The following is a 21,512-nucleotide window of genomic DNA, read 5'->3' as shown; positions in this document are numbered from 1 at the left end:
ACTGAAATTTGCATTTGATTCGGATTTATCTAAATTAACTGAAATTTATTTCCCCAGTTGCTAAGGAGAGAGTTGAACTTGGTGACTTTAGTCCAGGCTCTCAATTATTATTCCAGCAAAGTAACCACTTGCTCTGTACCCAGGTCAAAGAGTACTTACTTACTGGAGAAGACAATGCAATGAGTCTTAATTTTAAAACAGAGAATGTGTGCAGGGAGAGAGAGAGACTCTCGTGCGCGAGAAAAAACGCACGAGAGAGCGAGAGCGCGCGAGGGAACGGGAGCGCGCGAGGGAACGGGAGCGCGCGAGGGAACGGGAGCGCGCGAGAGACACACACAGTAAAAAGATGTTAGAAGAAGATTTAAGAGGTGAAATGATGATCACCAGCAGGCTCTAAAAGCATTTCTCGGCCTTGCCACGAGAGAAAAATCAAGACAACATATTCAGAGGTGGGAACAGTTCCCACGGCTTCGCCATTGACCAGGTTGTGTCTCCAGCAAGTATCCCCCGTTTGAAAATAGTGAGCAGAAAATTTCTTTGCATCTCCTCTCTGCCTTCTCCTGAGATTATCTAGACCAGATTTCATGGAAGTTCTGAACGCACCCTTTAATGTTAAGTTTCCACCGAGGTTGTATCTCATTGTATAAATATACTCGCTTCAAAAACTCACATGTATGTAAACACTCTGTGATAGTGGTCGCATCTATGAAGTAGCCAGCACACAGATAACAGACGATGTGTTCATTCAGGTCTTTAATCTTCACTTTTACTTCTTCCTGCCAATGATAAAGCACAGCCTCGCTAGTCACGCAATTGATCATAATCGGAGGCCAGCGTCAACACCCTCTCATGACACCAATACAAAAGAAAAAGCACGCACATGCAATTATGGCCCAGATCTACATGGCAGATAACTCAAGGACCAGAATGGCAAAAGTGGAGAAATAGGACCTTTTATTTTTTAAAGCAGCAAATTGTTGTGATCCGGAATACACTGCCTGTGTAGTAAAAGCAGATTCAAAGGTAGGTTTCAAAAGGGAAAGCATAAATCATTGGATTGCTCTTTCAAAGAGCTAGCATGGAGACAATGGGGCAGATGGACTCTGTGCTATCAGATTCTGTAATTCAATGAAAGAAAAAGAGTTGTAATGCTTTACTGCTACCTCTATGGAGGCAAGCCAAACCAGAACAGAACAGGGACTTAGTAGAGGTCTGATGTAATGCTCAACTTTTACCCATTCTGAGCCTGCCCTCAGTCTAGACGGACTATATTTTCAATTCTGTTTGATATTCGGCCTCAGATTACTTCCTCAGAGATCTACAGACCAGTGGGGAGGGAAATGGAGCTCCCATTCCAGTCTAGACCACTCTGCCCAGTCAGACCACCCAGAGTATTTTAATTGGGCTTATTCCTTACAGACCGAAGGTTAAAGCAGGATCTTATAGCAGGAAACAGGGATAGATTGGTTGAATGGTCGCCTTACATGTCGTATAATTCTGTGACACCAGAGACGAGAAGGCGACTGCTACAATTTGCCACAGTACCAGAGTTAGGGATGGGCAAGCTAACCAGGGTTCATGTCTGTCAATCACTATCCCGCCGTGGAAGGTGAAATCCAGTGCAACTGGATGCGGTGGATCAGTTAATCAATATTCCCTATCCAGACTCTGAGGAATAAACCCTCTGGACTTAAAGGACACCATGGAGCTACACCCCAGCCTGAGGCACAGGATAGAGGATCAGCACAAATATGGTCAGCTAGTCACACCTCCTCAGATACTGAAGTAGTGCAAATGCAGCAAGATCTGGACAACATTCAGGATTTGGCTAGCAAGCAAAGTTTGCACTGCACAAGTGCCAGGCAATGACCATCTCCAAGAAGAGAGAATCCAACCATTGCTCCTTTACATTCAATAGGTAAACATGAAACCCCCACCATCAACATCTTGGGGATTACCATTAACCAGAAATGCAATTGGGCAGCCATATAAATACTATGGCTGCAATAGAGGCGTATTCTGCAGCAACTCACCACCCGATTCCCCAAAGCCTGTCCACCATCTACACGGCACAAGTCAGGAGGTGATGGAATACGCTCCAATTGCCAGGAAGTGTGCAGCTCCAACAATACAAGAAATTGGACGCAATTCAGCCCGCTCGATTGCACACATCCCACGTCTTAAACATTCACTCCCTTCACCACTGACGCAAAGTAGTAGTGTCTATCATCTCCAAGATGCACTGCAGTAACTCGCCAAACCTCCTTCCACAGCACCTGCCAAAGGCTAGACAAGGGCAGCAGACGAATGGGAAGACCGCCACCTGCAAGTTCCCCCTCCAAAAAACACATCATCCTGACTTGAAACTATAAATCACTGTTTTTCACCGTCCTATATGTGACACACCATTCTGAAACTCTCTAGCTAATGGTGGTGTGAGAATTACTTTTAATCATCCAGACTGTGATGTCCTCTACAATCAAACGTCAATAAGCATTCACGATCCCAGCCAATTGAACACTAACTCTAGAGGAGGAACCTTGCATCCATCGAACCCTGGCAAGGAAGATCCAGAGGGGGGCAGAAAACATCACAGTGCCCACAGAGAGGATAACAGTTTAAAATTCAGAGCCTACACTGCCTGCAAATCAAAAAAATATATATCCCTGTGGATTCCTCTTCTTACTAATGCAGGGTATTTAGAAAGACAATCACTGGAAATGACCATGCATATGTACAATCTTGTGGAAGCTCACTCGATAAGACTTGGTTTCTTTACCCTTCTGGCTGCTGACCTTCCAGGGAAGATCTTCAAGAAAAGATCAAAGGAAGTCTTTCGTGGCAGCAACACTAAAAATGTGCAAAATGTGAGGTGATGCATTTTGGGGAACTAACAAGACAAGGGAATACACAATGAAAAGGACGACACTAGGAAGTAGAGGACCAGAGGGACCTTGGGGTGCACGTACAAAGATTCTTGAAGGCAGCAAGTCCCTCTTATCACCACCACCCCCCCCCCCCCCTCCCCCCAACCCCAGGGGCTATACTTACCTCGGGATCCCTGGTGGGATCCAGACTGCCTCACGCCTGGACAAACTTGGTGTGCGGCACAGTTGTCCAGTGGTTAGCGCTGTTGCTTCACAGCGGCAGAGTCCCAGGTTCGCTTCCTGGCTTGGGTCACTGTCTATGCAGAGTCTGCACATTCTCAGTGTCTGCGTGGGTTTCCTCTGGTTGCTCAGGTTTCCTCCCGAAAAATGTGCCGTTAGGTGAATTGCACATTCCGAATTCTCCCTCAGGTGTACCCGAACAGGCACTTTAATGTGGCGACTAGGGAATTTTCAGTAACTTCACTGCAGTGTTAATGTAAGCCTACTTGTGACAATAAAGATTATTATTAAATGATGTCGGCATGTCCTCATGCCGGCACTGGTTCAAGATTACAAGAGGGGGTGAAGGTTTGGAGAGTGAGAGTGAGGGCTCCTTACTCCACCCGGGGTTCGGGGAGGGGCAAACAGACAATTCCAAAATCCGATCACGCCGGAGAGAATCACTTTTTTTTTTTTAAATTGAAGATTCTCTCCGGATTTCAAGTCCACACAAAAGTTTCTCACGGATGGTGAGAGGGCTCAAAATCACCCTAATGTGATTTCACTAGAAAGGGTGCAGATGAGATTCACCAGGATATTGCCAGAGTTGGAGTGCTTCGGCTATGAAGGGAGGCTGGTTGGGCTGGGGTTGGTTTCTTTGGGAGCAGAGAAGGCTGAGGGGGGACCTGATCAAAGTGTACACAATTATAATAAGGGACATAGACGGGGTGGTGGGAATCTGGAACTCACTGTCCCAAAAGGGTGATCGAGGCGGAGACTCTCACATTTCAGAAGCATTTAGATGAGCACTGGAAACACCACAGCATACAAAGCTATGGTCCAGGAAAATGGGATTAAAACAGTTAAGTGCTTGTTGGCTGGCACAAGCACAATGAGCTGAAGGGCCTCTTAGGTCATAAAACATGTGGTAAGGAGTCTGACCAGGTGACTACATTCAAAAGCTGGGCTATCCTTGTGGTTCTGTTCATGGAGGCGGTGTGATCTCCTTGCATGGAGTGTGGGGATCCTGTTGAATGTAGGCCACTGTTTGAGGAATGTCAAATCCTGGAGGCTCTACCATCAGATCACTCATTAGCGATATTAGCGTCAGCACAGAGGCTGCACCATTTGTCAAAATGTGCTTCAAAACTGGTTTGGTTTCTCTCCGTACTAATATTTGTGCAACTGTTGTAATTCCATCAATCGGGAGAGAGACTAAGACCATTGCTATCCTCAAGTCAGGGAAACTTGCGGAGGATCCAGCCAGTATCTCAGCTATGTACCTCTTCACAACTGTTTGATAGTCTCCTCCTGGCCAGGATCACATCACTCCTGTACCCAACCTCCTTTGAGGAAATAAAAATCAGAAAATACTGGAAATACTCAGCAGGCCATGGCAGCAAAGAAACAGTTAAGATTTCATTTCAGGCCTGTGACCCTTCGTCAGAATTAAGTATTTCCAGCATTGTGTATTTAGCATCCACAGCTCTTTGCTTCTCCTTAAAGGAGCAAAGTGGATTCAGACACGGTACGAGTCGCACTGACCAAGTACTCCCCACATTGAGACTGGCTACCAATACATGTTCAAGACAGTGTTGCAGTCATCAACCTTCCATCAGCATATGTGGCAACATGTCTTCTGTTGAAGGCTGCCAAACCCCACAAGTGACTGGCTCCAAGTGGGATCATTCAACGCTCCGAAGATAAAGGGCAGCACAAGTGGATAGCACTGTGGCTTCACAGCACCAGGTCCCCAGGTTTAATTCCCCGCTGGGTCACTGTCTGTTTGGAGTCTGCACGTTCTCCTAGTGTCTGCGTGGGTTTCCTCCGGGTGCTCCGGTTTCCTCCCACAATCCAAAGACGTGCAGGTTAGGTGGACCGGCCATGATAAATTGCCCTTAGTGACCAAAAACGTTGGGAGGGGTTATTGGGTTAGAGGGATAGGGTGGAAGTGAGGGCTTAAGTGGGTCGGTGCAGACTAGATGGGCCGAATGGCCTCCTTCTGCACTATATGTTCGATGTTCTAGGTCTTGCAGTGAGACCAAACAAGTGTCACCAGAACCCCGAATTATGGAACATATAGAACATAACAGCGCAGTACAGGCCCTTCGGCCCTTGATGTTGTGCCGACCTGTGAAACCACTCGAAAGCCCATCTACACTATTCCCTTATCGTCCATATGTCTATCCAATGACCATTTGAATGCCCTTAGTGTTGGCGAATCCACTACTGTTGCAGGCAGGGCATTCCACGCCCTTACTACTCTCTTAGAAAAGAACCTACCTCTGACATCTGTCCTATATCTATCTCCCCTCAATTTAAAGCTATGTCCCCTCGTGCTAGACATCACCATCCGAGGAAAAAGGCTCTCACTGTCCACCCTATCCAATCCTCTGATCATCTTGTATGCCTCAATTAAGTCACCTCTTAACCTTCTTCTCTCTAACAAAAACAGCCTCAAGTCTTCAAGACTTGACTTCAAGGATTGGAGTTTTTAACTCCAATCCTCTTCAAGATCAATGTGAACAACATGCCTCCTACCATCTCTAGAAGTTTGGCTCTGCAGATGATTAGGCCCTTGCTACCAAGAAGGAGTGTCCCAGAAGCATGTTGATTCAATGTGTTGAAGCAATATTCTCATTTCCGCCAAAACCAAAATCAGTGACTGCTTTTCACTTCAGCACTCCAGGTAGAGAAGTTGCCAGACACAGATGGGTTGCATCCTAGATTGCTGAGAGAGACGAGGGATATTGCGGAGCCGTTGTCAGAAATTTTCCAGGCCTCTCTGAACACAGGATTTTCCCAGGGGACTGGAGGTTGCAAATGTGACGCCGTTGTTTAAAAAAGGGGCAAAGGCGGGCAGCATGGTGGCGTAGCGGTTCGTGCTGCTGCCTCACGGCACAGAGGTCCCAGGTTCGATCCCGGCTCTGGGTCACTGTCCGTGTGGAGTTTGCACATTCTCCCAGTGTTTGCGTGGGTTTCGCCCCTACAAAAGATGTGCAGGGTAGGCGAATTGGCCACACGAAATTGCCCCTTAATTGGAAAAAATGAATTGGGTACTCTAAATTTTTTAATTTATTTTTTAAAAAAAGGGGCAAAGGATAACCTAGGAAACTACAGCTTGCCATCAATAGTGGGAAATCTGATGGCCGCCATATTACATAGAATTTACAGTGCAGAAGGAAGCCATTCAGACCATCGAGTCTACCCTGGCTCTTGGAAAGAGCACCCTACCCAAACCCACATCTCCACCCTTTCCCCGTAACACGGGCAGCATGGTAGCATAGTGCTTAGCACAATTGCTTCACAGCTCCAGGGTCCAAGGTTCGATTCCCGGCTTGGGTCACTGTCTGTGCGGAGTCCGCACGTTCTCTCCTCAAGTCAGGGACCCTTGCGTGGGTTTCCTCCGGGTGCTCCGGTTTCCTCCCACAGTCCAAAGATATGCAGATTTAAATTTGTTGACAAACTTGCCATGTGACACTATCAAATGCTTTCTGAAAATCCAAATATACAACATCCATGGTACTACCCTCATGCATTGCCTGTGCCACCTCAAAGAACTCGATTAAATTTGTCAGACATTTTTTTTTTTTAAATCTAGAGTACCTAATTCATTTTCCAATTAAGGGGCAATTTAGGGTTGCCAATCCACCTACACTGCACTTCTTTTGGGTTGTGGGGCCGAAACCCACGCAAACACGGGGAGAACTGACACTGACAAGTTGGCCAAATGGAAAGACACCTGGCAGATGAACTTCAATTCAGCGAAATGTGAGGTAATGCATCTTGGTAGAAGAAACATGGGGAGATAATATAGTCTCAATGGTACAACTCTTGAGGGGAGTAGAGACTTCTGGTGGCAGCCATGGAGTGAGTGGTCGCACACAGGGCAGCTCTGGCATTGGTTTGGGCACTTTATACCCCTAAGTGGGGTAGCTCGTTCAGGAAAGTGGTGCAATAGGTGTAGAGGAAGAGGTTTCCCCAAGTTGTTATGTCTACTGGCTACCATTCCCGGTAAACACTCAAATGCTTGTCTAAGGAATTGGAGGGGATCTGTGGTGCAGCAACAATTGTGAAAATGGCGGAGGAGGAAGGGTCAACGCCAGTGGGAAAGGCCCTGATGGAGCAGTTGATGGCCTCCATCAGACGAATTTCAACAGTAGAGGAAGGAGATGCATGGGGACTGGTCGAAGGCCATCGAGGCAGCAGTAGCACTTCTGCGAGGATCGATGGAGAGTGGAGAAGCACAAAGGACGAAGATACGAGAGGCGGAGACATTGGTGATTGAGCAGAATGACCGGATAGTGTTCCTGGAGGTGGGGGTCCTGGGGCACTTGTGCCAGTCCTGGAGGTGGGGTTCCTGGGGTACTTGTGCAAGTCATTGAGGGTGAAAGTGGAAGAGCAGGGAAACACGTCCAGGAGAACCTTGCGGATTGTGGGGCTGCCAGAATAAGTGCCACAAAAATGTGTCAAGGTTGTTGACCGGGCTGATGGAACACTGGACAAGGCCCCAGAGGTGGACAGAACCCATAGGTCTTTAAGGGGAGAGCGGGGGAGCCGCCGTTGGTGGAGAAGGAACAGATCTTGCGGTGGGCCAGGGAAAAGCGAGACTGCGAATTGGAGAGAAACGATGTCAGAATATTTCATGATATTGGTGCAGAGCTGGCGAAGAGGCATGCAGGATTTAACAGGGCCAAGGCGATGTTTTACCGAAGGAAGATGCAGTTCGGGAGCTGTACCCGGTAAAACTGTGGGTCACATTCGAAGGCTGGGAGTACTTTTTCAAAACACAAGAGGCGAATGACTTTTGAGGGACCAAAAACTGGGGAGAACTGAGAGTTGGTGCGGAATGGAGGAGCTGCATCTGTACAGGTTGGAGGATATAGTTGTTGTATGTTGCCAGAAGGTGGCGGCTGGGGGTTCCCTTTTGTTTGTTGATGCTGTTGTATTTTGGGGAGTTATAACTTTGTACGGGTTTTGGGTGCTAATTGAATGCATAGCTAAAGAATGAAATTATTTTAAATGTCTTGACTGTGAAAATAGTCATTGATTTAGATAATGAATCAACTATTAAACTCTGGTGTCTTGTCTGTGGAAATTTACAGTGAATGTTTTATATAATGAACAGACTATTGTATTTCTAGTTACAGCAAGGTCTATGGCCAGCAGTGGCATGAGAGAAAACTATTCTCATGAGGCTGCGCACGTAGACACTTAATTAAGATTGAGTGGTGTCCAAAGTAATGGCCAATACTTGATTAATAAATCATCCTCTTTTTAAGTAACAGACAGCTATTTAGGGCAGCACGGTAGCATAGTTGTTAGTACTGGTTTAGCACAGGGCTAAATCGCTGGCTTTGAAAGCAGACCAAGGCAGGGCAGCAGCACGGTTCAATTCCCGTACCAGCCTCCCCGAACAGGCGCCGGAATGGGTCGACTATGGGCTTTTCACAGTAACTTCATTTGAAGCCTACTTGTGACAATAAACGATTTTCACTGCGCTTCACAACGCAGGGGTCCCAGGTTCGATTCCCCGCTGGGTCACTGTCTTGTGCAGGGTCTGCACATTCTCCCCGTGTCTGCGTGAGTTTCCTCCGGCTTCCTCCCACAGTCAAAAGATGTGCAGGTTAGGTGGATTGGTCATGCTAAATTGCCCTTAGCATTCAAAAAGGTTAGGTGGGGTTATTGGGTTAGGGGGAATAGGGTGGAAGTGAGGGCTTAAGTAGGTCGGTGCAGACTCGACGGGCCAAATGGCCTCCTTCTGCACTATGTTCTATTTCAGGCATTGTCAAACACGGGGGCGTGACCCGCAGAGCTCCCGATCGTGCAAATCTGCGTGCAAGAGCTGCAGCAGTACAGGGGGAAGGGGGGGGGTTTATTTGATAAAATTTTACAGGAAAAAAAATGCAGAACTTTGGACAGAAGGAGACTGCATACTTTCCGACACCGGAAGGCTTCACCTTCATCCAACAGGTTCCATTGGAGGAGCGTGTCCGAAGGCCAAAGGGACCCAAAACCATTTCCTCCATTTACGTCAGCAGCAAACAAGGTAAGAGAAAATGGTGGGTCGCGCAGGTCGGCCGGCGTAGGGTCCCGAAGGTTGGCCGGTTGGTAAAAATGAATCCCCGGAAAAAAAGTTTGAACACTGTTCAATTTGAACAAATCAGGAGGTCTCAGCTGAGAATTAGAGACCAATAAGTGTAAATGAGGGATTAGACCATAGCTAAGGATTCCCTTAAAGTAAGACCTTGTGACCGAGATCTCATTCTTGAAATTCTGCCTTCCTGAATCATCTATCTGTTTGTTAAAGTGATTTCTTTATGCTTTTATGTTTGATTGCAAGAAACGTTTTGATTCAGTTCTTATGAGAGTGTATTAAAGTGAATAATTAGCAATAAAGTTGTATTTGACACCTCCAATCAATGGGACAATTGAGTCTCATTAGAAGAAGGTAAAACAAGAGGGCAGCTTGGTTGCATTGTGGATAGCACAATTGCTTCACAGCTCCAGGTTCGATTCCGGCTTGGGTCACTGTCTGTGCGGAGTCTGCACATCCTCCCTGTGTGCGCGTGGGTTTCCTCCGGGTGCTCCGGTTTCCTCCCACAGTCCAAAGATGTGCAGGTTAGGTGGATTGGCCACGATAAATTGCCCTTAGTGTTGGGTGAGGTTACTGGGTTATGGGGATAGGGTGGAGGTTTTGACCTTGGGTAGGCTGCTCTTTCCAACAGCTGGTGCAGACTCAATGGGCCGAATGGCCTCCTTCTGCACTGTAAATTCTGTGAAGAGTTCCTGCAGGCCAAATGGACTCCTTCATTTTTTTCCAAAATTGCCCAGTGTTGGGTGGGGTTACTGGGGTATGGGGCTAGGGTAGAGATGTGGGCCTGGGTAGGATGCTCTTTCCAAGAGCCGTTGCAAACTCTTGATGGGCCAAATGGGCTGTACTGTACTGTAAATTCTATGATTCTGCATGGTAGGAATTCTATATTAGTGAATTTAGTGACCTGGAAACAAGCTAGGTAACAGCCATGATCCTACTGCTGATGGACTGAAAGCCCTCCTCCTGTTTCCATGTTTTGTGCCGCTGTGGGTGTCATCTTTCCAACTGGGCAAGGTGAAGGGGGTGCTACAGTGTCAACAACAGCAGGATTATGTAATTACAGCATGGCAAGTTTACACAGGAAATTACCATTATACATGTGGGCAAATAAATTTATATCCGAAAAAAAAAAGTGGGCAGAAATTGAAAATCAGCCATAATTTCACAAGATTGTCATTAGGTTGTTCACTGGATCGGTGCGACTTCCAGCTGATTTTGCAACTCGATAAACAATTGGTGTCAGAACAGACGCATGCGCATTGTGGCGAAGTGACTTGCTGCACGATGCGCATGCGCCACGTCCGGTGCCAGTGACCTTTCGCATGCGCAGCCCGCCGGCAACCCACCGGCCGTCAACTGCGCATGCGCAGTCCGCCGGTCACAAACCGGCTGTGCCAATAGCGCGTGCGCGCACAGCCAACCAGGCAACCACGCGTGCGCCGTCTCTCAGACGCCGGACCTCACTCCCCACCCCCACTCGATCGCAACGGTTGAGAAGAGGAAACCGGACCGGCGACCGACTCATCGCCGGAGACCATAACGCGATCCTCCCCCGACCGACCGGCTTCACGTCACACCTCGTTCCGAAGGGGGTCCAGTTTGTAGACGGTCTGAAGCTGGTTCCTGAGCCGCATCGCGTTCGCCATCGGAGCGTCAACCGCCATGGCGCTGCGTCACCTTGCGTCTGAGCGGAACGTCATTGCGTTACCTTACGTGCCACGCAACGCGGACGGTCGCGGGACAACTGGGGCGCTGCAGGTGTGGGTCAGCAGGACGCAAGGTTCAGTGAAGTGCAGAAACACCATCGAACAGTATGATCAGACCTAGCATGATACTAATTAGACACCTAACAGAGCATGGAGAACAATGTCCAGCATCAGATCAACACACTTAGACTACTGCACCAGAGCCACGTACAATTTCCAATGAAGTACTGAGAACGAAGTACATACAGTGCAGAAGGAGGCCATTCGGCCCATTGAGTCTGCACAACCCCACTTAAGTCCACACTTCCAACCCCTCCCCGTAACCCAATCCCTCCTAACCTTTTCGGACGCTAAGGGAAATTTAGCATGACCAATCCACCAAACCTGCACGTCTTTGGATGTAGGGGCGAAACCCCCGCAAACATGGGGAGAATGTGCAAACTCCACACGGACAGTGACCCAGAGCCAGGATCGAACCTGGGATCTCAGTGCCGTGAGGCAGCAGGGTCAACCCACTGCACCACCATGCTGCCCATTATCTACCATCTAGCCCAATCACCTCGCCTGTCCAAATCTCCTTGAAGCCTCCTTCCATCCTCCTCACAATTCACATTCCCTCAAAAAGCACCAAAGGTTTGTCAAGCATGATTTCCCATTCATTAATTCATGTTGACAGCATATCATTGGTTTTCAAGGGCCTCCACCTCTGGAAACGGAATCTGGCTCGGTGCGTTCTGTGCATCACCTTTAACTGCATCAGGCTCAGCCCTGCGCACATGGAGGTGGAGTTCGCCGCGTGCAGTGCTTCGAACCAGATTCCCCTACCCCACCTCTTTTGCCCAGTTCTTCCTCCCATTTTTCCCACATCTCAGCCGGGACGGGGGTGGGAGCAAAATAGACTTCTTCCAGCAGCCGTTCGTACAGACGCCCACAGTTCCCCTTCTCTAGGTTGCCCACGTCCAACAGTTTCTCAAGTAGCTTTGGCATCGAGGGGTACGGCGTAGTTTCTCTACTGAGAAAGTAGGTAATTGGAACCACGGAGTTCCTCAAGGGTCGCTAGTCTGTCACCCGTGTACATGCCAATAAAAAAAAAAAAAAAAAGTCCCCTCGACCCATCTCCACCTTTGGAAGGCGGCGTCCATTGTTGTGGGTGTGAACATGTGGTTGTTACAGATGGGGGCCATAGCAGACATTGGGTTAGGCCAAAGTGATACCATGTTCGGAGCATGGCCTCCACCACTTGGCTTTCTTGTTTGGTCGGAGGGGGATGAGTGTGCGGTCATGACTAGGGCGCAGAGGGACATCTTTTGCAGGAACGACCAGCCTCACACATTCCACGCCCGGTTCCTTCACCCATACCCTCACGCTTTCTGCTGTGGCTGCCTAGTGGTAGAACTGGCTTTCTGCTGTGGCTGCCTAGTGGTAGAACTGTAGGTTTGGGAAGGCCAGGCCCCCCACATCTTCCTTTCCTTTGTAAGATTCCCTCGCAGCTGCAGGATCTTGTCTGTCTGGCCCAGTTCAGGATTCTTCCCGGTCCTGGTATCAATGTAGCTTTGTGACTATGGCCCATGATTGTTCCCCAGCCTTGGGCCAGAGTGACCCGTGTCTATTTCTGGTGGCTTGGGGATGTGAGCTTTCTGGTGGCTTGGCGATGTGAGCTATTTATTCCGTGGAGTCCCTGCCTTTGGTTCCCTCCAGTAGGCGCACTAATGTAGGTACAGGCGCCGCAATCGGTTCTCCTGATCCTCTACCTTTCTCCGGTCCCCCCCCCCCCAGCATCCCTTGTGCAGCCACCAACCTTGCCATTTCCGTTTCCAATGCAGCGATCCGGTCACTTCTCCATCACTCTTATGGTTGTGTCCTGGGTCTCCAGCCGTCCCTCTGTCTTTTCTAAAGGCGGCCTGCAGTGTGATCAGTGCCTCTACAACTGTCACTGACCGTTGCCCTCATCTCTGCTTTAATGGCCTCCATGAGCTCCTGCAGTTCCTTTGTAAGGAATTCCTTCCATCTGTTTGTCAGGGGAGGGGAAAGCTCTTGTATGTGGCCTGGTGGTCCCGCTCAGTCAGGCGTGGCGGAGGCCTCGTTGCCCCGCAGGCTTGCCATCTCGATTTAGTCTCTCCAGGCTTTTGCTGCTTTTCGGCCCCTGGAGCTGCTGCTGCTCGGCCTATCTAGTCCTGGTGTTGTTGGAAGAGGGCGAAGAATGTTTATTCCCCGACTTTAGTGGGCTATTTTGAGCTGCCTAAATCTCAGAGGAGCCATCTTTTGTGCGTCTTCTCAGCACATCCCCATCAAAAAGTTATTTTTCTAAGTGTCCAGTTATCACATCCTTTACTGACATCAAATAGTGGTTACATTTGCTATTTCCAGTCTGCAGGAACCAGAACCTACAGAATTTTGAAAGTCCATCAATGAATTGACAATCTCTCTTGCCACCTCCTTCAAACACTCCGCTCATTTGGTCCAGTACAGGGGATTCATCAAACCTACAAGTTTGTGTGTACTACCTCCTTATTAATATGAATTCATTTTTCTCTATTTATTCGTTCCTGGTATGTGAGCATTACAACATTTGTTGTCCATCCTCATTTTTCCTCGAGGTGGTGGTGCAGGCTCACTTTTAGGTACAACCTTAGTGCTGTGTGGAAGTGAGCTCCAGGATTTTGATCCGCTGAGAAGTCATGGTGTTCTCCTGCATCTGTTCTTGTGCTTCTAGGTGGTAAGAAAGGTTTGTTGGGGAAGGTGGATCTTGTAGATTGTACACTGCTGTTGTGCAGTGGGGGAGGGATGCTAATCAAGTGGGTTGCTTTATCCTGGATGGTGTTGAACTTGCTGTTGGCATGCACATATCCAGGCAAGTGGAGTGTATTATACTCATGCTCCTGACACGACAAGAATTAGCAGCAGAAGTAAATAATGCAAGCAGAGTGCAAGATAGCAAAATTTGCAGATGCTAAAATCGGTGGGAGAGGAGATAGGATTTTACAGATGGATAGGCTAGGAGATGGGAGGTTATCCATTTTGGCCAAGGAAATCAGCAAATCATTTATCTAAATGGAAAGCAGATTCAAGAGTAGAGGGATCTCTGGAGTATTATGTCCCCTTATTTGACGAAGTATGTCACCCCCATGGGACAATCTAGAATGAGAGGTCGCGGAGGTAGGTTCAGAGGCAGTAGATTTAGAACGGAGATGAGGAGGAACTACATTTCGCAGAGAGTGATGAATTTGTGGAACTCACTGCCCATAGTGTGGTGGAATCTGAATCATTAAGTGGTTTAAAGAAGAAAAAAAATGGGTTAAAGGGTAGCAGGTGGATTAGAGACCAGGAGATCAGCCATGATCCGATTGAACAGCGGAGCAGACTCAAAGGGATTGAATTGCCTACTTCTGCTCGTATGTAGGCAATTCAGCCCCTCTAACCCGTTCAGTCATTCAATGAGCATGTCTCATCTCAGCCTCGCCTTCCTGCACGTTCTCCATAATTTTGAATTGAATTTGATTTGTCACATGTACCAAGGTACAAGTGAAAAGTACTGTTCTGTGTACAGTCCAGACAGATTGTTCCATACATAAAAAAACAAATACAAAATGGAGCATACGGAGTGGATGCTCATTTCAGGAGTCTGGTAACAGTGGGGAAGAAGCTGTTTTTGAATCTGTTAGTGCATGTTCTCAGACTTTTGTATCGTCTGCCCGATGGAAGAAATAACCCAGGTGGGAGGGGTCTTTATGCTGCCTGCTTTCCCAAGGTAACGAGAGGTGTAGACAGTCAATTGGATGGGAGGCGGTTTCGCTGGGCTGTGTTCACGGCGCTGTAGTTTCTTACGGTCTTGAGCTGAACAATTGCCATACCAGGCTGTGATGCAGCTGGCTTTTCACAGTAACTTCATTGTAGTGTTAATGTAAGCTTACTTGTGACAATAAACGATCTTTATCTCATCTTAAAAAATTGGTAAGAGTCAATGTGGACATGCCAGATTTCCTTAGTTTCCCAAGTATAGGCACAGTATTACTTTTGTTCCCTCCTCTTACCACCCTTTCCAGGCAGTGAGCTCCAGATTCACACCACCCTCTGGGCGAAAATTTTCCTCAAATCCCCTCAATCTCCTGCACCTTACTTTAATCTATACCCACTGGTTATTGACCTTCTAAGGAGAACAGTTTCCTCCTATCTGGTCTTTGATTATGCTGCTGGCTTTCCCCAGGCAGCGGGAGGTGTAGATGGAGTTAATGGAAGGGAGGCAGGTTCGTGTGATGGACTGGGCGGTGTTCACGACTCTCTGAAGTTTCTTGCAGTCCTGGGCCGAGCAGTTGCCATACCAGGCTGTGATGCAGCCCGATAGGATGCTTTCTATGGTGCATCTGTAAAGGTTGGTAAGAGTTAATGTGGACATACCGAATTTCCTTAGTTTCCTGAGGAAGTATAGGCACTGTTGTGCATTCTTGGTGGTAACGTCGACGTGGATGGACCATGACAGACTTTTGGTGATGTGTCCCCAAAGAATTTGAAACTGCTAACCATGTTTGTAATTTTTATAAATGACCTGGAGGAGGGCGTAGAAGGTTGGGTGAGTAAATTTGCAGATGACACTAAAGTCGGTGGAGTTGTGGACAGTGTGGAAGGATGTTACAAGTTACAGAGAGACATAGATAAGCTGCAGTGCTGGGCTGAGAGGTGGCAAATGGAGTTTAATGCAGAAAAGTGAGAGGTGATTCAATTTGGAAGGAATAACAGGAAGACAGAGTACTGGGCTAATGGTAAGATTCTTGGCAGTGTGGATGAGCAGAGAGATCTCGGTGTCCATGTACTTAGATCCATGAAAGTTGCCACCCAGGTTGAGAGGGTGGTTAAGAAGGTGTATGGTGTCTTAGCTTTTATTGGCAGAGGGATTGAGTTTTGGAACCATGAGGTCATGTTGCAGCTGTACAAAACTCTGGTGCGTCTGCATTTGGAGTATTGTGTGCAATTCTGGTCGCCGCATTATCGGAAGGATGTGGAAGCATTGGAAAGGGTGTAGAGGAGATTTACCAGAATGTTGCCTGGTATGGAGGGAAGATCTTGAGGAAAGGCTGAAGGACTTGAGGCTGTTTTCGTTAGAGAGAAGAAGGTTAAGAGGTGACTTAATTGAGGCATACAAGATGATCAGAGGATTGGATAAGGTGGACAGTGAGAGCCTTTTTCCTCGGATGGTGATGTCTAGCACGAGGGGACATACCTTTAAGACAGAAGTCAGAGGTAGGTTCTTTACTCAGAGAGTAGTAACGGCGTGGAATGCCCTGCCTGCAACAGTAGTGGACTCGCCAACACTAAGGGCATTCAAATGGTCATTGGATAGACATATGGATGATAAGGGAATAGTGTAGATGGGCTTTAGAGTGGTTTCACAGGTCGGCGCAACATCGAGGGCCGAAGGGCCTGTACTGCGCTCTAATGTTCTATGTTCTATCTATGTCTCTCATAATTTGTATACTTCAATCATATCCCACCCCTCAGCCTTCTCTGCACTAAGGGAAGCAGCCCCAGCCTATCCAGTCTCTCTTCATAGCTGAAACGCTCCAGCCCAAGCAACATCCTGGTGACTCCTCTACATCCTCTCTAGTACAATCTTATTCTTCCCATATGGACATGTCCAGAACTGCATAGTACTCGCAGCGGTGGTCTAACCAACTTTTATACAGTTCCATCATAACCTCTCTGCTCTTCTATTCTATGCCTCGGAATCTCCCTGCTCTTTTATGCCTCGGCTAATAAAGGCAAGTATCCCATATGCCTCGAACCACTTCATCTACCCGTGTCTGCGTCACCCCTCCGAAAGAGCATATTACCTAGTGCCGCTCCCCCACCTTCTCACTGTAGCCCTACACATTATTTCAAATTCTCTCGAATATCTCAATTGAATCTGCCGCCATCACACTCGGGCTTTTTATTTCAGGTCGCAGCCACTCACTGCACGAGTTTTTCCTCATGTCGCCACTGCTTCTTTTGCCAAATACTTTTAGCCTGTGCCTCTTGTCCTCCATCCTTCCACCAATGGAAACATGGTCTCCCTATCCACTGTCCAGATCCTCCTGCGTGAACACCACCAGACTCCATCCCAGGAAAACAATCCCAACCTCTCCAATCCCCACACACACACACAAACCCCAGTTCCCCATCCCTGGGAACCACCTCCAATCTCTTCTGCATAAATGACTGGGAGCATACTCATCTTTGGAAGTGCAGATGCAAAGTATTCATTTAGTACCTCAGTCATGTCCTCTGCCCAATGTCTACATCCTATTTTGGTCCCTAATATTACTTATATGCCTGTAGAAGACTTTTGAATTCCCCCTTGTTAGTTGCCAGCCTTGTGCTTTTTCATTTTCCCTCTGAACCTTCTATATTGAATCTAGTTCTAAACTATCAAATATTTTACTCTAGCTCAAGGGAGGTCTTGTGATGCAGTGTGTAGCATCCCTGGTTTGAATCCCACCCCAGGATCGGATTGCTTGGGGCAGTAGATTTCAAACTTTTTTTCTGGGGACCCATTTTTACCAACCGCCCAACCATTGTGACCCACTATTTTCTCTTACTTTGCTTGTTGTTGCTGGAATCGCAATTGCGCCCAAAGCATGTGATGGCAACCTTCAGGGGGTGGGGGGGGGGGCGTGATCTGCTCTCTGCCTCCGATTGCGCAAGTTCACGAGCAACAGCCGGCTTTTACATTCAACTTTTTATTATTTTTTGTAAATTTTATTACACGGCACGTTTAATCAAAGAGACCAACGCCCATGTCATAGTCAGACTCTTCAGATTCTTCTCGTTTCTTGTCCTTTTTCTCAGCAGCAACAGGGGCAGCAGTGGAAACAACTGCTCCAGCAACTGGGACACTGCTACCAGCATTAACGTTGCAGATCAGACTATTGACGTCAATATTAGCCAATGCCTTGGCAAACAGACTGGGCCAGAAAGGCTCAAATGGTCACACTTCGCTGACAGTGACCTAGTCATAGTGCAGGTTGAACGCGCTGTAGATATAGGCGAGTTAGGAGGCCATGGCGCTGGATCTCTGCGGGTGGGTCCGATGGTGCTAGTCGCCGGGGGGGGGGGGGGGGGGGAAACTCGTCCTTGACTTCGTTCAGAAGAACCGAGCACAGTGGCGCAGTGGGTAAGCCCTGTTGCCTCACGGCACCGAGGTCCCAGGTTCGATCCCGGCTCTGGGTCACTATCCGTGTGGAGTTTGCACATTCTCCCCGTGTTTATGTGGGTTTCGCCCCCACAACCCAAAAGATGTGCAGGTTAGGTGGATTGGCCATGCTAAATTGCCCTTTAATTGGAAAAAATTGATTGGGTACTCTTAATTTTAAATTTAAAAAAAAAAGAACCGATCACTTCCGAACCAGGCAGAGCGAGCAGCAGCTGGCTTTTAACAATGACCACAACAAAATGGCCGCATACGCACCGATGAAAGAGCACGCACGCGCAGCGAGGCTGCATTTTTTTAAAAAAAATATGGTAACGGCCTTTTTGAAGTCCGCTCGCAGTCGACATTGTTAAAAGCCGGCTGCTGCGCTCGAATTTGTGCAAGGCAAGAACGCTGTGATGGACAGTTCCGCGATCCACCTGCGGGTTGCGACCCCGACTTTGAAAATGCCTGCCTAGGGAAATGTAAATCCTTCCAACAAACACCAATGGCTAGGACCCTGGGTCGATCATCATGACGAAAGGAAATTGGAGCCTTTATCACCACTATTTATAGCTGCAACATGTAAAAATGCATGTTCCCAGAGCACCTAAGTGATCTATAATTCTTCATCACCACCACCGTTAGCTAGCTTCTAGTCTTTTTCCATAGCTAACCTAAACCTTACCTACAAGCGTTGTTCCTACAAATATTCCATGGATCAGTTCCTTCTGATATACCCACTACCCATCCCTCAACAAATGTATCAAGGCCTTGAAGAAAGTGTAGAAGTGATGCTTCAGAATGGAAGCAGACTTCAGGGACTAGAGTTGTCTGGAAAGATCAGAGAAGCTGGAGATATTCTCAATGGGACACAGAGCCGGAGCAAGTTAATCCAGTGGGCCAAACACCTCTTTCTGCGATTTTATAGCATCGCTAAACCCAGATTATCTGCTCAAAACAACCCCAAATTTCACACAGCAAGATCCCACAGTGACTACACTTCAGAAAAGTAATTAATTGGCTTGAAGCGCTTTTGAGATGCTGGGAAAAGTCTCGCACCATTTTATTTTCATGCAGTCAGACACAGCGATTGAGCACGGTTCATTTAAGTACCAGAGTTCCATGCAATCAGATGAAGAGCAGGAGATGACTGGGCAGAGAACAGCAATGAGAAATGCATAATTCTTCACTAAGGTAATTGGGAAGACATGGGGCTGGATACTCCCAAAATGGGTCTGTCTCCACGCCAGCGTAAAAACAGTGGAGTTTTACTCCAGAAATTCAGAGAAACAAATTGACCTAATTTAAGGCCCTGCAGGGGGGGCTAGCAGGGACCTGGAGTAAATCTTGCAGCTTTAGCTGCAGATACGGGCCCCCCTGGCATGTGCACGGCGGCGGCCTCGCCGAGCTCAGAGACAGATGGAAAAATGAGACCCTCGATCGGCTGCGCGCCAGAGCATCAAACCGCGAGGATCTTGCCACCGGCCGCCTATAGGCCCCCCCTCCCCCTGATGTTTGATCCCCCGACCAGGACAGCCGCCACGCCAGCATCCCAACCGGCAATAGGTGGTTAATGCCACGCCGTTGGGAACTCGGCCGGTCGGGAGCGAAGGTTTGTTGGGCAGGCTTCCCTCAGCCGTGATTTTTGGGTCCCGGAGAATCGCCGAACCGGCACTAGGCCCGATTACGGCATGAAAGTGGATTCTGCGCCGGGCGCGATTTCAGCGCGGGGCTGCGAAGAATCCAGCCCATGAAGTCTGGTGCAGATATATAGCAAGCAAACAGTGCATTCAGACAAAATGCAGCAAGAGACAGATATGAGAGTTAGTGGGAAATGTAGTCAGACTTGGAGTACCAAAACACAGTCCAATTAAAACATCTGGTACTAATAAAAAGGTGATCATAAAGCTGTCAGGTTGTTGTAGAAATTTTAGTAGTTCACAAATGTTCTTTAAAGGAAATCTGCTTACTTTATCCATTCTGGCCTATGTGACTCTAATGCCATAAGTGTCTTCAAAAAAAGGAAAGAGATAATGGCAGCAAGGTAGCACAGTGGTTAGCACAGTTGCTTCACAGCCAGGTTAGATTCCCGGCTTGGGTCACGTCTGTGTGGAGTCTGCACATTCTCCCTGTGTCTGCGTGGGTTTCCTCCCACAGTCTAAAGATGTGCAGGTTAGGTGGATTGGCCATGATAAATTGCCCTTAAAAATGGGAAGGGGTGGAAGTGTGGGCTTGGTTGGGGTGCTCTTTCCAAGGGCCAGTGCAGACTTGATGGGCCGAACAGCCTTCTTCTGCACTGTAAATTCGATGCTATATCTGACATGGGTTGCTTCTGCTATAAATGACTGACATGAGCAACATGGAGGAAATCTTGCTTGATCAAAACTCTGCCTCCTGCCCATGATCCTCCCTTCCTTAAAATGCAAGGATAGTGTTATCTTGCCCAATTTAAGATGTCATAACTTCTAAACATAACAAAAGTTGTACTTGGGTGGCAGTGGCTAGGGCGGCACGGTGGCACAGTGGCAAGCACTGCACAGAGGACCCGAGTCACTGTCCATGTGGAGTTTGCACATTCTCCCTGTCAGCGTGGGTCTCACCCCCACAACCCAAAGACGTACAGGGTAGGTGGATTGGCCACGCTAAATTGCCCCAATTGGAAAAAAGGTGGTCGAGGGCCATCGCACTCAGCCTTTGAATTGGCCCACCATCTTGAAAGGACATTCCAGACTAGAGATGTCACTATCCATCCCCCGAGTCCATTCAGAAAATAGTATTTCTTGATTCAAGCGAGTCATTGTGAAACAAGATGGTGATTGTCTCAAGTCCCCAGGCCAATTGATTGTCTTCAAACAATAATCCATCCATTCCAAAAAGCACACGGATTATGGAGAGCAAGGGAAGGGAACAACGGTTGCAGTTCACTCTTATCCCTCTCTAACACTATACAAATGCAACTTTTTGGGATGGGCAATAAATACTGGCTTTTCCAAGAACTCTTCCATCCCAAGAACAAGTGTTTTTAAAAGCACAAAGGGTGCAACCTGATGTACAGCACTAGAGCAAGATGCAACCAACTAAACGTACAGCACAAGTCAGGCATTGCGTTGGAACACGGTGCAATGAGAAATAACACTCTAGAATTAAACATGCATTCTATAATTACATATACTGCTTCTTAGCACCCTTGGGTTACATATTACATTGATGTTACCACCTCCCTTGTGAATCTATGAGAAAGAGTTATGAGGAAAGACTCAATGTTAGGAGGGGTAGAACAAATCCAAGCAGAGAGTTACTGGAGGGGTATCAAATTTCTGACACCTCTACTCGGGTCAGTGGAGAAAGACTTCATCTGGGATGTCTATGATGAAGAATGAACAATTTAAAGTTGTCAGTAAGAGAGGGTGATCAGTAAAAAATGGAATTCTCTCCAAAGGGACGGGTGATGGCCTCCG

At 47.8% G+C, this 21,512-nt stretch overlaps 1 protein-coding gene across 1 annotated transcript in view; it reads right to left on the bottom strand.

Moving 5' to 3' along the window:
• The window catches only part of pcgf1 (polycomb group ring finger 1), a 74,710-nt gene extending 63,827 nt beyond the window's left edge, over nt 1-10,883 (bottom strand). Inside the window, exons 1-2 of the mRNA XM_072497710.1 lie at nt 10,761-10,883; nt 671-776 (exon numbers count right to left, since the gene is read on the bottom strand). Of these exons, the coding sequence (XP_072353811.1) occupies nt 671-776; nt 10,761-10,847 (193 nt within the window). The 5' untranslated portion in view covers nt 10,848-10,883. The remainder of the gene's footprint in view (nt 1-670; nt 777-10,760) is intronic.
• Between the last annotated feature and the right edge of the window lie 10,629 nt (nt 10,884-21,512).

The sequence above is a fragment of the Scyliorhinus torazame genome, chromosome 3 (assembly GCF_047496885.1).
Source record: "Scyliorhinus torazame isolate Kashiwa2021f chromosome 3, sScyTor2.1, whole genome shotgun sequence".
NCBI classification, from domain to species: domain Eukaryota; kingdom Metazoa; phylum Chordata; class Chondrichthyes; order Carcharhiniformes; family Scyliorhinidae; genus Scyliorhinus; species Scyliorhinus torazame.
The sequence above is the reverse complement of the archived record's forward strand: the minus strand, read 5'-3'. Positions and strand labels throughout refer to the sequence as shown.